Consider the following 15717-nt stretch of genomic DNA (forward strand, 5'->3'; position numbering starts at 1 on the left):
AGCTCCTCAATTCAAGAGCCATGAAAAACAGGAACTCCATAAAACGCTCGGAACGCAGACGAGTCCAAGTTTCCAGGGGACATTTGAATAAGTTGCACCGCGTCCGTGGAGATGAATCTGATTGGCTGGGAGGCTCTTTAAAGTAAACTACAAGGCGGAAAGATTTGTAGGTTCCTGATATCGATCCTTATAAATTAACATTTATTTACGTTTTTCTGCTACTTCTTTAATATATTTTATATTATATTACGCGATGAAAAAAAGCATTTGTAGTTTTTAAGTTTATATGACAGAGTGTTCAGCACGTTTAAAATGAATGTTGAAATATGTGTAGCCTCTAGCCTGCTAACGTTAGTTATCCAAATCTCCGCCTGGATACCAATGACGCTTAATGCTGTTGCTGAGATTACAGACCAAGTTCGCATTTTCATTTAATCTATTGAAGATTCTATAATTTTGTGATAATCTAATTTAATCATGTACGTTTACTCGATTAGACCAAAATGATAAATGATATGGTTCTACAGAGTCAGTTAATTAATGGTAAACCAATAATCCTCCACAAAGACAGTCTCCAGGGATTCATTTGTGCTGGTTGTGTCTAAACTGACTGCTTCAGTAAGGCAAATTGTCCCCCGTTGCGTACAACCTGCCTGCCCACCCACTTACTAAATGTTATTATAGTCAGGGCTCTCAAGTCTCACGCATTGGGCGTGAGACTCACGCATTTCAACCCGTTCACACGCTCACACGCCACACCTTGTATTTCTCACGCAGAGACATTACGAGGACAACGCCCACCAAGTTGCGGCGCTATTTTTTTAAACAGTGAAACAGGTAACGTAGATGAATCAAGTGAGTTCCCCGAAGGCCCTGACACGCACCTGCTAATCGAATAAAAAAAATATAGCTACCGATCAGCCAATCAGAAAATAGCATTGCTGTATCCGGGTAAGATTTTTACAGGCTCGTGTGCAACACAGATCCAGACGCTCGCTGAAGTAGGTAACGTTACGGTTACAGACTTGTCAAGACAATGACACAGATTTTCACTATATGTTTTTTTTTATCAATATATTAATTTAACATTTTTTAAAAACAGTCTAAGATATGTTTTGGTCTGATGGTTATTATGACCCCGACACGCACGCAATTTTGGCCATTATACGTGGTCGGCCGTAGCTTTTGTGCCTATTATTAGCCCACTATTATTTTTTTATTGCCAAAGTTACACGTTGAAGAGGATGCGGGGCTACTCTGACAGTTTTATATAAGAGACTTCTATAATAGGCCTATCCATAATACTTGTATGGCAGTATCCATAATAGTTTAAAAAAAAAAAAAAATTCTTTCCTTTTATTTTTACTGCACCTCATCCTGGTCCCCATTTTCAAAACGTTTTGCCTAGGCTATTTCATTATATTTTATCCAATGTATAATATTGATTATTGCATTCGTCTATTTCAAAGATGTCAGGGAAGAGGCAAAGGAGCAATCTTTCATGCTTTGTTCTAAAAGATCTGGGCCCGTATTCATAAAGAATCTTAATGCAAAAAGTAGTTCCTAGTGACAAAATTCTAAGAAAATTCTTAGAAATGTGGGCGTTTACTTTTAAAATTAAAGAAAAAAATCCTAGTAAAGAAAAAAGTAATTCAGAAAGCATCTTATCCCTTAAAAGAGGTCTTAAGGTAAAATTTGTTATGAGCACAGACGAGGACTTTTAAGAGGCTTAAGAGTTTCTTTAGCAGAGGAGAAAATGGCAGAAAGATGAAGAGGCAGAAGAAATGTGTTGCAGACAATGGATGACAATGAGTTAATAAGACGGTATAGATTATATAATAATTTAATATAATATAATTTAATATATAAATTAAAGTAATCACTACATTACAATATTTGGCAACTGGGAACATGCAACAATGCAATAGTGATGATTTGGGTCTGTCACAACCTTCTGTAAGCAGAGTGATCACACAAACAATTACAGCACTTTCAGAACATCTTATTGTGTCGCAGTTCATTTCGTTTCCACTGGACATTCCCACCTTGCAGGCTCAAAAAACTGCATTTATGAATATAGCAGGCTTAGGTGCGCACAAGCAGGGGGAATGAGCCGTTAATAGTTTGTCCCATGTCTGCTTCTTGTCCCTTGCTTTGTCTGAATTTTCCTTTAAGAATGGCCTTGTGTTCATCCATTAACTGGGCTAACAGTAAACACTGTTCCTCTGTCCAGTTTGGCTTTCTCGCTCTTCTTGGCTTTGATTCCATGTTTGATACATTAAAACCAACACTCAAACCGCCACTTAAATAGGACAGCAATCACTGTAACTGGAAAGAGTGGAACAATTTTTATCATTCTAAGCCAATCAAATACCTTATAGGAAATTAAAAGCATGGTAAATAAAAAAATAGAATTCATATACACACATATAATGTGTGTGTGTGTGTGAGAGAGAGAGAGAGAGAGAGAACGGTCAAATAGGAAAAATTACGCATGTAAATTTAAAGTGAGGATTAGAATAGACCCTATACTTAAAATCACTCTTTTTTTTCCTTCTTGGACAACCAGCCAATCAGAGTCTTCAAAAGATTGTGTCATACATAGCAACCGGTTCAACCCCGCCTCCTCACTAAGATAAACGTTTTTGTCTTTTCCTTACTCAGAGTTGCTCTCAGATCGGTCCCGAATCGCTTTTAAGCTAAGACTCCTACGTAAAAGTTTTTAAGCTAAATTAAGAGTTTTCTGAGAGGATTCTTAGAATCTTTATGAATGCGGGCCCAGCTCCCTAAAAAGGTGGCTAGGTCAGAGGAGGAGGCTGTGGAGAATACAGTAGGGGAGGGAGTTAGGGTGCCAGTAGAGGATGGGTGCATGGAAGAGACTGTGGAGGACCATAGAGGAAACAGTGGAGAACCCACTGGAAACAGGGAAAAAGAGAGGGTTATGTAGAGCAGCCACCTGTAGGTGTTCCTTTAAGAAGGAGTGGTCAACCCGATCACCATTCATCACAATGGGAACCACCAGCTCTTTTTACTGGTGCTTAGTCTGTCTGCAGACAAGATAACTCCTGTGTCCATCAAGGTGTGAGGGACATAAGCAGGGAGGCTTTCTAAAATAGCTGCATTAGTGTTAGTGCTTGCTCATTCAAATACCTATGCTGAGAGGGTTTTCTCCATGGTGGGATTAAACAAGACCTAAACCAGGAACAGTTTAGCACTTGATGGAACTGTGAAAAATGGCTGGCCTGGAACCACAGTGATTCAAATGGGAGCCACCAACCCCTGGCCTCAAAACCAGCTACCAACACCTACTATAAACAGCACTGACCATTTTTTCTCTCTCTCTCTCACACACACACACACAAATAAATGCTGAATTAAATAAATATTATTTTATTTGTAAGAATATGTGTCATTTATGAGATCAGACACCCGTCCCCATCAAACCCCTGCCGCCATCGCGACCGCGGGCAAAATCTCACTCTGAACTCAGTTCAAAACTTGAGAGCCCTGTTATAGTTATGTTGATGATACAGTTTTGCAAAGCATATGGTTTGCAGTAAAGTTTGTCCTAACAAAGTTTATTGCTGTTGCAGATGCAAAAATGACAAAAGAAGTCGAGTTTCTTCAAGATCAAGGTGAAACACAGGCTAGATAACAGAAATAATGGTGTGCAGATACATGCACGGTTTTACAATCACGCATATTCATCAGCACTTGAACTTCGTTTGGTGTTTTATCAGTGAATCATCTAAACTCTGTCCTGGGTCAATATCAGGATGAAGTTCCTCCTCCTTCCTCAGTATCACAGGTTAGTTATATGAGATTTAGAGTTTGACACCCCTGATGTAGACGTGATGTAGATCATCTCTAGATATTTTTTTTAGTAAACTCCTATGGTGCATAATTAATTCTTTAAGTGTAAAAGACAGTTCAATAACTACATAAATGCAAGTTCTATTATCATTCTCGCCCTCATGTTGATCCAAATATGTATGACTGTTTTCTTCTTCGTGTAATGCATAAGATGTTAAGTAGAATGTGAGAACTAACCGCTTCAGTCATCATTCACTGTTATTGTATTAGATTATATGAGCTCATCCAGTCTCTCTCTGTCTCCTGAATGATTTTCTGTTTCTTAATCTAGATTTTTTTTCCCTCTTATCACAGCATTTATCAATGTTTAGTCCCATGACTTTAGGAACAATTTTTTTTTTAAAACAGGATGGTATAAGGACAAGAAAAATGGTTCTGATTCAGAACTGTTCAGCCGTTTTTACATTAAATTGTTCTCTGAATGTCTTCGCTTCTAGTTTTTGATTAAAGCCTGTCTTTTCTACTCTTTTCTCATCCTCTCACCATTTGTCTTATCTATTTGCTTTGCGTCTCTATCTTGTCTCTTCTCTCTCTCTCATCTTGCGTCTATTATTCTCATCTTTGCTTGTCTCAACTCTTCATTTCTTCTCTTTGCATTTATTCTTGGATCATCTTGACTGCTCTTTTTTTCTATCCTGTCTCTTCTTTGTTTATATGTACACTTTAACGGTTTAATTATTATTTATTATCAAATGTTGCATGCACTTAAAAAAAATACAAATAAAAAAAATTTATATCTTCCTCAGTATTTTTGTTTTTGTTTTTCACATGTCATTATCAAAACTATCTAAAAATCTTTCAATCAAAATGCATTTACTTAAAAGGGTAGTTCACCCAAAAATGAAAATTCTGTCATCTTTAACTCACCCTCACGTCATTCCAAACCTGTATGAGTTGCTTTCGTTTGTTGAACATAAAAGAAGATATTTTGAAGATGGTGGTTGCCATTGACTTCAGTAGTATTTTTTTTCCTACTATGGATGGCAACCATCAACCGTTTATTACCAGCAATCTTCAAAATATCTTATATCTTCACATAAGAAAGCAACTCATACAGGTTTGGAACGAAATGAGGGTAAGTAAATGCTGACAGAAATGTAAATTTGTGTAGATTTTTTTTTCTTTTTTTTTTCTTGGTCTTAAAAGTCTTAATGTAACTTTGTAAAGCCTGCAGTAATCCTGAATAAAGCCTCTTGGAATATTGTGTGTAGTCTAAAAATTCATTCTTTTTTTTTTTTTTTTTTGTCTTTATAAGACTGGTGATCTTGTCATGGAATCTGCAGTTCCCTGGCGCTCAGACAGAGGGTGAGTCTCTACAACCAATTAAAAACCTACTACTACAACCTCTAGCTGAAGTTCCCTAATATTTTAATCATGCATCCAGTTCGTAATTAAAAATCAAAAAACCTTGAACACCGTACCGCTGTAAATAATCTCATTTTGATAGAGTGGCTCGTACTGAACTTGAAGAGACACATTGTTATGAATGTTCTGTTTATTTTTCCTACCGTTGACCTTTTTTTTATTGTGTGTGTGTGTGTGTACATATGACCTAGCCTTTTTATAAAAAATACTTTATTAATTATGTAATACACATGAAATTATAATATTTCTTATTATTTATATATATATATATATATATATATATATATATATATATATATATATATATATATATATATATATATCTCAATCATAAGTGGTGTATTGTACTTACAGTATTATAATTTTGCTTTAAAGTAATCCAACATTATTGGACTCTAAATGTTAATAGCCTGTAATCATAAATGTATTATGATGTTTTCTGACCTCAGTGTGTGTTTTCAGTCTAATGGCTCCTCCAATTGAAGAATATGACCGACACATACAACAAATGGAGATGCAGCTCAAGTTCTATCAGGTACACAGTGCATGAAGGCTTTCACTATGCTACCCTACACAAACACTTACACACCATAAATGCTCATATTACAGTGAGGTTTAACTACTGTCTGGGCTTGATGGGGCTGATTTCATGCTGTCAGCTTTAAATTGCAGTTTAATTCCAAGTCAAGTGAACTTGTCCTATAATAAGTTTGCCATTCAGGAGTACACTGTCTCTCAATCATGCTCCTCCCACCACTCAGTCACATGCTTGTTTCTCTCTGTCAAACACTTAGAGGCAGATGACAGACGTCACTGCCAGCCTGGAGCAGGTGGTTAAGGAAAATGAGCGGTAAGATCTTTCGAATGGATCTCCTGCTGATAACCCTCAGAATTATAACAAAAAAACTCTTGAAATATTTCAGTTTGTGTGCAATGAATCTAGATTATAAGAAAGTTAGCTTTTTATTATTATTATTATTAAATTACAAAAAATAAAGCACTTTTCCATGTTATTAATTTTTTTTAGATGCACCTGTATATTACAGAAATATTACAATTATAGGAAACGTGCTTTTACATAAACCATGCCTTTAAAAGTGTCTACTTCTAATAATTTGATTTATGTTGATTATATGTTCACCTGCCAATTTATTACTAAGTTCTTGAATGCATAAAAGTCGGTTAATATTTCAGAGCAAATTAAAGCATGTCCACAGATAATAGGTTTACGAAGGTTGACCTTTTGCATTAACTGTGTATATACATTTTTATTCACAGGCTTCATGCAGAGCAGAAAATGTCCATTGAAAAGCAGTTGCAGTCTCTGTCCGCTGGAACAGGAGGAGATGTGACAGTGGACGCAGTCACCATTAGCAATCTAGAGGAGCAGGTCAAGTGTGCCATTGAGGTGAATAGCCAGACCTGTTCCAAACCACCTCTAAACTCCCATGAGTCAGTCTGTGCCACCACAAGCCCACAGGCACTTTCCTGGCCCTGTATTCTGACTCGAGGAGTGATCCAGGGTTATTTCTGCTTTAAAGCTTCGTTCTTTAGCTAATAGGTGATAAGATGGCGTGGGTCGTGTTGTGCGGAACGAATGGGTTATAATCAGTGTGGAGTACACTCCAGTTGCTCCTGAGGATTACATATCAACACTTGACATTACAGAGTAATGAGATATTAGTGTGTCACTCATCAAGCGTTCCACTTTCATCATGACATAGCCCTCCTTTAGGGGAGCAGTTCACCAGAATGTTATATTGCAAATCACATCTATACCTCTCTAGAGAGCACATCAGGTCAAGTCAAGTCTCAAGTGACTTTTTTTTTTTTGTGGACTTTCCCATTCATATTCACATTTCTAATTTCTTAATTAACTTAGAATGAAGTAATTAGCTCTAAATAGTTAAACGGAGAATAGTAACTGCATAGCTATATTATATCTATCAGTTACATAATAAAATATAATTTATATATTCACAATGATGTTGCCAATTCAAAATATGCTATATTGTAAATATTGCGAAAATGGGCTAGTTTTCCACTCCTTGTCTTGGAAAAAATTACGAGAGCTAAAATATTTAAATAACATCTCTTGTTTAAAACTCATTAGCATTAATATCATTAATACTCAGGAGTATTTGCAGACATTTGACATTTTAAAATGCTTTTATAAAAACGAGTCAGTTTGCCTCAAAAATGTATTTAGTCATAGGCAAAACATGTAAAAACTATAATTGCTAGTTATATAATCCTCTTGCATTCAGTGTATTTATACTCAAATATAAGTCCCTTCAGTTACTGTAATTAAATTGTTTATTGAGCTTTGCTTATTTTAATTTTTTTTTCTTCAGAAGTTGTAGAAGAACTCTTCAACCCTGAACCTGCTGTTCAAAAAAAATATATATATATTAGTTAGAGAGAAATGTGTTTAGTCCCTGCCAATAAATCTCATGAGCTTGGCATTGCTAGCTTAATAATGCCATGCTCTACAAGTTGTGCTGCTGGGTAAATGTATCAATTAATTTAACATTGTTTCTGTACTCTAACATTGCGTATCAGATAGCAGTGGTATTCAGAGAGAGGATTGGATACACATTCATGAAAGGCCACAATCATAGCATTTATCTTTGATTTGTGTGTCTGCAGGAGAAAGAATGTGCTCTTCAAATGTGGCAGACAGCTTCGCAAGAGTTGGATCGACTTCAGACCCAGCACCAGAGCTCCATGAGTGATGGACAAATACACGCAGTTGAACGGCAGCACATGCAGGTTAGAGTGCTTTCATATTACCAATTTCACATGTTCATATGTTTTGTTTTATAATGCATGTAGGAGGTCATTGGTTTTCTTTTTAAACTTGACAGATGTACATTTATTTACATTTACATTTATGCATTTAGCACACTTTTTATCTAAAGCGACATATTCAAGCTAGACACTTTTTTTTAATTGTATTTTTTTAAACCAGTATGTGTTCCCTGGGAATAGAACCCACAACCTTTTTGCTCTGTTAATGCAATGCTGTACCACTGAGACAGATTTCCCAGAGAGATTTAGCAAATGTTAAGTGTCCATATATTTGGTTTCTGAAAACAGTTCAGTATCCTCTTAAATTTTCTCACTTATTTCTGGCATGTGTAATATGATAATTGAACACTTGAGGGCAGTGTTTAACTACATACAGGCACCGTTAACAGAGCAAACAGACCCGCAGCACTTGCCAGCAATTATGCATAGACCAGAAGGCATGGCGGGCTGAATTATTTGAATATATAAGTTCGATATTAGCTGTTGGCTGTAAAGTATTGGCTTAATTATGGCTGGAAACTTATTATAATACACATTAATTAAATATTGAAATGCTTTGTCTGTGCTCTTACTGACAATCACTGGGCTGTTTTAGAATCAGCTGGCACAGATTCAGCAACGCCCAGAAGCTCCAGCTGACCAATCAGAAGCTGGAATCACTAAGACCGTCTCTTTCAATATGAAAACAATACTGGTTCAAATCTAAATCTACTTTACTTTCCAGTTTTATTGTGAATGTGCCATTGTTTTTTGTTTATTGTAATCAGTTTTATTCAGATTAAATAATTTTGAATATTTCCTTAGAATAAAATTAACCATGATTTTTCACAAAATGTAATGACTTTCTCCGCCTTTAAAAGAATAGTGCACATAATTATATAATTACAATATTTAATGTCTATATGTGTGTGTGTATGTATGCATATATATATATATATATATATATATATATATGTGTGTGTGTGTGTGTGTGTGTGTGTTTAGTAAATAAACCCTCTTTACACATTATAGTACATTATTCCATATATATGTCATCGGCCATTTTTCACGATCCAATCAGATCTTGGCCCAATAAAATTAAGCCCCACTGAAAAGTTTGTTTTACCCAAAAATATTGTGTTAGGAAATATATATGTATATTATATATATATATATATATATATAATTATGTTTTAATATATAATTAAGGTTTTTATTAGGGATGCCAGTGCCATGTACAGTGAGTTGTTATGCAATGGTTTTAAAGGCCTAATCCTTGTAATGTCTTAGTCACACACTTTTTTCACACTAGTCTGGACACCACCTGTTTGAGTGAGTGTTATTCATTGTTTAGCCTTGTGTGTGTGTGTGTGTGTGTGTGTTGGTTGTGAAGAGAAATACTACTCTATTTCTGAATATTTAATGAGCGGTGTAGCTCTCACACACCCACCTTTTTCACACTTATCTCAGCTCGACCTCCAAACTGTGCTCTCCTTCGTCCTTGTGAATTGCCTTGCAGTGTGTGTTTTTGGCGTTATGCCCGGCCGGCGTTCATTTCTGTCCTGTCACACTCAGACCAATCGGCAGTTCCTGAAAACGGTGGCAGAACAGAGCAGTGAGCTGGAGGAGTTACGCAGCCAACTCAGGTAGCGTTCCAGATGGCCAACTCTTCATGACTTAACCTTGACTCTCGTTCTGTTTGGCTCCTGTGTGTATAGCTCAGTAAGCTCAGTGCGTTTCTCAAGATTCAAACACAACTTTAGTGCAGTCAACATTTACGTCAGAAGAATGAAAGTAGTTTTTCCTCACTGTTCTTGAAATGCATACCACCAACAAATCTTTCTGATTTTAAAAGACTGTAGTGCATTTTTGATCCCTTTCCCTCATCGGTTTAGAAAGTACAGAAAGGTCAACTTTATGTTTATTTTTGTGTGACGTTTCAGGCATGCAAAGCTCAAGCAGAGATCTGCTCTGACTAAAGTGGAGGAGATGACCAGACTCCTGCAGAATGTCCAGAATCAGATGCAGAGGAGGGTGAGAGACAGACAATTGCATATGCTGTTAATGTTGCTATTATTGTCCTCATATAAATGTTCTCTAATGTCATGTCTGTGTAATGGTGCAGGAAGAGGATGCAGCAGAAGCATCTGATCAGAGACTACAACAGCTACAAGCAGCATTGAAGCTGCTAGAGGCCAGGTGAAGCTTATGATTTCATTGTGACAGCTAGTGTTTTGATGCAGAAACTGTGCTAGTAGTTAGATGTATCTGTTATACACTACTGTGTTAAATGTTTTGAGTCTGAATTATTTATTTTTTGGTAGATTTTAATAGTTAACATTCAGCAAGATTGAATGAAAGTAAAAAAGAATGTGTGTATATATATATATATATATATATGAAAATAGGGATGTATTTTTTCAGACTTCAAGCTGCAATGCAGGAGTCTGAGTCAGTGCACAGGAAGCAGACGGATAGTGAGCGGCAAGCGGGAGACCTGCAGGGTCGCTGCGCCTCTCTGGAAGAGGAGAAATTTGAAGCCCTCAGTCGCCTCCGTAACTCCATCCAGCTGGCTGAGGAGGCCTCGCTTCAGAGAGAGCAGGTCACACTCCAAATAACCGCACCACACGAGCCCAACACAGGTGCTCTTCTATACCCACCTGACTGCACATAACCTGAAATAACTTTGGCGTGTGTATGTTACTCTAGGCTCAGCTGAGGGAGAAACAGAGAGCAGAAGAGCTGGAGAAGATGAAAGATGCCATGAAGCAGCTGATCCAGGATGCTGCCATGCTCACCAGGAAAGAGGTGAGTGCTGCCAATGTTCTTGAACTTAGCAAAAGCATTTGCAAAAGAATGAGCTTGAGGCATCAGGTTTACTCTTAGACATGGTAAATTAGGCTCTGAGACTACCTAGACAATATTTTAGGCATGATGGTCCTTAGTCAGGGTAGACAACATCAAATTTGACTTTTTTTTTATGAGGTTTAGATTAACTGTCGAAGAAACTCAAGTTCAGCGTCTCAGTTGAAACTGAAACATTCCATCAAATTCCCCCATCTTGTAAAAGCACCGCCAGTGTTACCCATGTTTTACACTGTTGTGTTTCTGTTTGGCAAGTCTTTGAATTTTGGCTTGCACTTCTGACACTAAATCTGATTTTTTTTTTTTTTTTTTTATGGCACAGCGTTAAAGATTATAAGCAAATGTTCTCCTGTGAACACTGAAAAGCTCTATAGCCAGAAATAGCCTGACTGTTAGCACTGGCACAGCATGGTTGTAGCACAGTCAAATCAGCATCCTTCTAGTTTCTAATTTTAGCATTTGGACATTCATCTTATCTGTGATCACAGTGTGCATACATTGTTATTTGCATCTCATTCTGAATGTTTGCTTCTCTTCCTTTTATAGGTTGATAGTGTCCGTAAGCAGTGTAACGTTCAGATTCATCGAATGGCTGAGGAGCTCTCTGCCTTGCAACTGGTGACACTTTCATCAGCATATGAACAGATGTGTATAGCTACAACTGTCACCATTGCATATCAACATTATCTCTTATGGTTGTGTGTGTAGGAATGTGCTGATAAAGAAACACAGATTGAAAGAGCCCACCGGGAAAGAAAAGCTGTGGAAGAGGAGCTGGAAAAGGTACAGATACATGCATTTTTTTACCTACACATAATTAAATGCACCAAGACTGTATGTTGCTGTGATATCACAGTTAAGGAGTGTTACTAGGCATAATTTGACAAAATTCAAAAAGCTGTATTGGATTTCTGCCAGACATATTGTTTAGTGTTGAGGTCAAATAATTTAATTTTAGTCTCATCCGCCTCAGAATTGTAAAGGTGTTTTGGCAAAGCTCAGTCGTGAATGCATGTGGCCTTTCTTGAAGAGTGGCTTTTTTCATATTTTTTTCACATTTGTGGAAAATTTGTGATATTGTTGTCACATGCACACAATGAACAGTCTTTGTCATAAATTCCTGCAACTGCTTCAGAGTTGCTGTAGGCCTCTTGGTCACCTCTATGAGCAGTTTCCTTCGGGCTCTATCCTCCAGTTTGGAGGGACGTCCTGATCCAGGGAGGGTCTGTGTTGTATCAGATACCTTCCACTTTTTTAATAATAGACTCCACTGTGCTTTTAGGCATTGATAAAGCCTTTGAAGTTTTTTGGATCCATCTCCTGACTTGTGCCTGTCTACAACTTTATCCCGGAGATATATATATATATATTGACAGTGCCTTGCCACCCATAGTTGATTGTTTGCTTCAGTTGCACTACCAAGGACTGAAATGCTCCAGGAAAGTTATTTTCATGCCGGGCTAATTTAAATGACCACAGCTGATCACAGCTCAAACTTAAATAGTTTTGTGTGTTATTGATAAGGTGTTTAGCTACATCTGATTGAGTTTACAAGTCAGTTTTAGGAGAGGGGTGATCCTTTTTTCAACTCAGTGATTCAGATTTTTTTATTTTTCCTATTTTTTTCTGACAAGCTGGATAAAACAAAAACTGTGTCTGTCTTCATTTCAGACTGAAAAGCAATAAAATGTGATTGTGAAATGTGGTTTTCTTTTTAAAGAGGGGCGATTCTTTTCTATACTGTATATTATATTAAAGTGGGAGTAATTATTTGATTGTTTTCTGAATGATCATGTGACGTTAAAGACTGGCGTAATGGCTCCCATCACAGAAATAAATTACTAAAATATAAAAGTTATTTTAAATTGTAAAAATATTTCACAATATAGTGCAGCCTTGGTAAGCATAACAAATGTCTTTAAAAAAAAAAAACTGAATGATAATAAATCGTGTGTTTGTGTTGTAGGTCTATAAAGAGGGCCGAGTTGGAGAGCCTGAGATGAGGAAGATGCAAGCTCTACATCAGAGATGTATAAATGCTGAGCGACTGAAGGACGAAACACAACTCACACTCAACAGCACAAAAAACAAGATGAAGAAGATGGAGTTGGAGTGAGAACACACACACACACACATGCTCATAAACTAGACCGAGAGCAAATACAAGGGTGCATCTATAATAGTTAACTGCATTCCCTGGTGTTTGTGTAGGTATTCGGAGGAGCTGTCACGCTGTCAGGAGGAGGTGCGGAGGCTGCAGTCCGGGCTGACGAGTGCAAGAGAGGAGAGCACAGCTGTCAGTGAAGAGAGACTCCTGCTGCAGCAGGAGAACCAGCAGCTGCACAGAGACATGGAAGCACTGCGCAAAGAGTGTGCGCTGGCTCAGAGACGTGCCAAACATCAGGTTACAAATAATTACATTCTCATATATATATAGTCATACAAAGCTGTCAGTTGCCCAAAAGGGATATTTTACTTCAAAATGAATATTACCCCATGATATACTCACCCTTAAGTCATCCTAGGTGTATATGACTTTTTTCTTTCAGATGAATACAAGTTTCAGTGCTTGAGTAACATAAATTAGCGGAAAAACAGAAGCATAAAAATAGAGGAATATCATCGAACTGATTTTTGTTTGTACAAGTAGGTGTCTTCCATGCAGCAGGAGCTGTGTGTGAAGGAGCAGGGTTTGGAGTCCAGGCTGAGAGAGATGGAGGAGAGCAGTAAAAACTCCAGCGCTGGTATGACCAGACTGCTGCTCGCTCAACAGAAAACCATCAGCCGCTACAAAGACGAGGCCAAGAACCTCACACAGGCTTTCCAGCAGAAACTCGGCAGCCTCAGGTGAACGCTCAAACACACTTGACACGCACCGATCCAGCAGAAGTGTTGTTTGCTAAGGCAAGACACTCCATTACTGTTACTCATGTTCAGGGTTAGTGATCTAGACAGACCACGAAGTATTAACCTTCGGTGTGTTATTAATCCTGCACGGATAAATGGGTGTGAATGATACCCAGAACACCTTTTATGCTCATGCTCCACTCATTAAATCCTATTACTGTCGTATTGAGAAATAACTACCATTTAACGAGCTTACTGATTAAATATCATTCGAATTCATTGAATAAAGCAGGTGAAGTCTGGATCACAGCATCAGTGAGGTTTAATTAAAGACTGTCATTGCAGGTCAGAGCTGAACAGACAGAAACAGCGTGCTCAGGAACTGGAGATTCAGATGGAATCTGATCATCAGAAGATATTGGAGGTGTGTACATGCAGATTTGTTTGTATTCGGGAAGATATTGTGTGCTGTGATTAGATTTCTGTGGGGTTTTCAGTGAGTCATGTGATGTCATTTTTACCCCTAGTATGAGAGGCAGGTTTCAGAGCAGCAGGAGAAGAACATGCGTCTACAGAGTTGTCTTACTCAGGCAGAGCAACGTGCAGCCAGTGCATCACAACAGGTATACACTCCACACTGGATATTTACACACTTCCTGCCTGTTGAATGCAACCGAGGCCGCTCACTTTGTCAGCAACCTTGGTTCTGGAAGTCATTGTCCTACTGGGATTTTAAAAAGCATTCATTTTAGAATTATAAGTCGTGACCCCAACCCTAATGGCTACAAGGGCGATCACTACATTACAGACTTTGATTTGAAACAAAAAAAGATAATTTTTAATTTAATAGTTCACAATGCTCATACACAACCAGAGTGGATGTGGGTGGGCGCTATATTGTTCACTTTAAGCATGATTTAAAATTCTCTGATTTGTGGAGATTTTTTATTTTTTTTTGCATAGTTTTCCACCAGGAATTCTACTGTTGAACAGTCAACTTTCAAGGTTTTAGTTATCGTTAAAAATCAGTTTCCCTGATAGAGAATCTGAATGGGATTTTCACTATGGTACTCTAGAGCTGCTGGATTGAGGGGTGCATAGAATTCCTCTAAACTGCTTTTACTGTTTCAGCTGAGTGTGATATCACAACGGAGAAAAGCTGCATCCATGATGGATCTTGAGACTTTATCGTAGATGGATATCATCATCTTCAAAAAAGAATCAGCCTGGTCAGTTTGCTGTTGGGATTAACAAGTGTTTAGTCTCAAAAGATTTCACTGGCAGGATTACCCATGTGTTCATTGACTATTAATTTAATAAAAAGATTTAAATAAACTGATGGAATCACTGCATGTTGAATGTAATATCCTGTAGGATTTTGTATCAAAGATGGCCTGTGACAAGTTACTACCAAGCCAAAGTATACCACATATTTTATTGTTCTGGTTAGCCATTCTAAGAACTGACCATTAAATACAGTCATTTATGCCAAAGGGGTATTGTATGTTTGATTCGGACTGGTTCACAGACATTTTAAGGTGTGGAGTTTTTCAGTACATTCACAGCGCAGCAAAGTGAAGCTTTACAGTGCTAAAGACACTTAAGTCTATCAAAGTCAAATCAAGATGTCTTGTTTTTAATTAATTCCCTCAAGTTAGTTTTTGTTTTGTTCTTAAACAATCAGGGTTCCCAGAGTTTAAAAAAACCAAATGCCTCAGGAAGACTAAAAGTGTGTTTGCTAGAACAGGAAAAGTCATGGACATTAATATACATTTTTCTTATTGTCAAGCTCTTAAATATTTTAGTAGATATTAATACTTAATCATGGAAGTCTGTTTCTGCCAATGTGGAGTAAAAAGTCATAATGAGAAATGTTCTCATGAGTTAATTTGGGGAGGGGGGGGGGGGGTTGAATAATTGGGATGAATTATGATTCACATTGAGAACAATTCTCATGATAACTTTGCATATAAGAAA

The 15717-nt window shown here is 37.4% G+C and overlaps 1 protein-coding gene across 6 annotated transcripts; it reads left to right on the plus strand.

The window, feature by feature from the left end:
- Positions 1–46: 46 nt before the first annotated feature.
- LOC127975132 (sodium channel and clathrin linker 1) lies at positions 47–15233 on the plus strand. 6 transcript variants are annotated; one of them, XM_052579316.1, is made up of 21 exons: positions 173–417; positions 3594–3635; positions 3741–3808; positions 5129–5178; positions 5701–5773; positions 6033–6088; positions 6517–6646; positions 7888–8010; positions 9604–9674; positions 9972–10062; positions 10154–10227; positions 10453–10630; positions 10738–10836; positions 11440–11511; positions 11602–11676; positions 12860–13005; positions 13105–13297; positions 13544–13740; positions 14086–14164; positions 14268–14363; positions 14872–15233. In XM_052579316.1, exons 2-21 carry the CDS (start codon positions 3602–3604, stop codon positions 14932–14934), a joined length of 1968 nt encoding a protein of 655 aa, XP_052435276.1. In that variant the 5' UTR covers positions 173–417; positions 3594–3601; the 3' UTR covers positions 14935–15233. The 6 variants fall into 6 exon arrangements, with proteins under 6 accessions (XP_052435117.1, XP_052435276.1, XP_052434952.1 ...); XM_052579157.1 differs by lacking the exon at positions 173–417 and adding an exon at positions 47–166 and having other exon boundaries at positions 14268–15233; XM_052578992.1 differs by having other exon boundaries at positions 14268–15233.
- Positions 15234–15717: the final 484 nt, after the last annotated feature.

Source organism: Carassius gibelio, chromosome A1, assembly GCF_023724105.1.
Source record: "Carassius gibelio isolate Cgi1373 ecotype wild population from Czech Republic chromosome A1, carGib1.2-hapl.c, whole genome shotgun sequence".
Taxonomy (NCBI): domain Eukaryota; kingdom Metazoa; phylum Chordata; class Actinopteri; order Cypriniformes; family Cyprinidae; genus Carassius; species Carassius gibelio.

What these genes read in the sequence shown, in the direction of transcription:
- LOC127975132 (XM_052579157.1), top strand. Translation starts at nt 3,602, where the DNA reads ATGACAAAAGAAGTCGAGTTTCTTCAAGATCAAG. An exon ending in CTCCTTCCTCAGTATCACAG is followed by an intron (nt 3,809 to 5,128) that starts GTTAGTTATATG and finishes TGTCTTTATAAG; the next exon opens with ACTGGTGATCTTGTCATGGA. An exon ending in TGGAAGAGGAGCTGGAAAAG is followed by an intron (nt 11,677 to 12,859) that starts GTACAGATACAT and finishes TTTGTGTTGTAG; the next exon opens with GTCTATAAAGAGGGCCGAGT.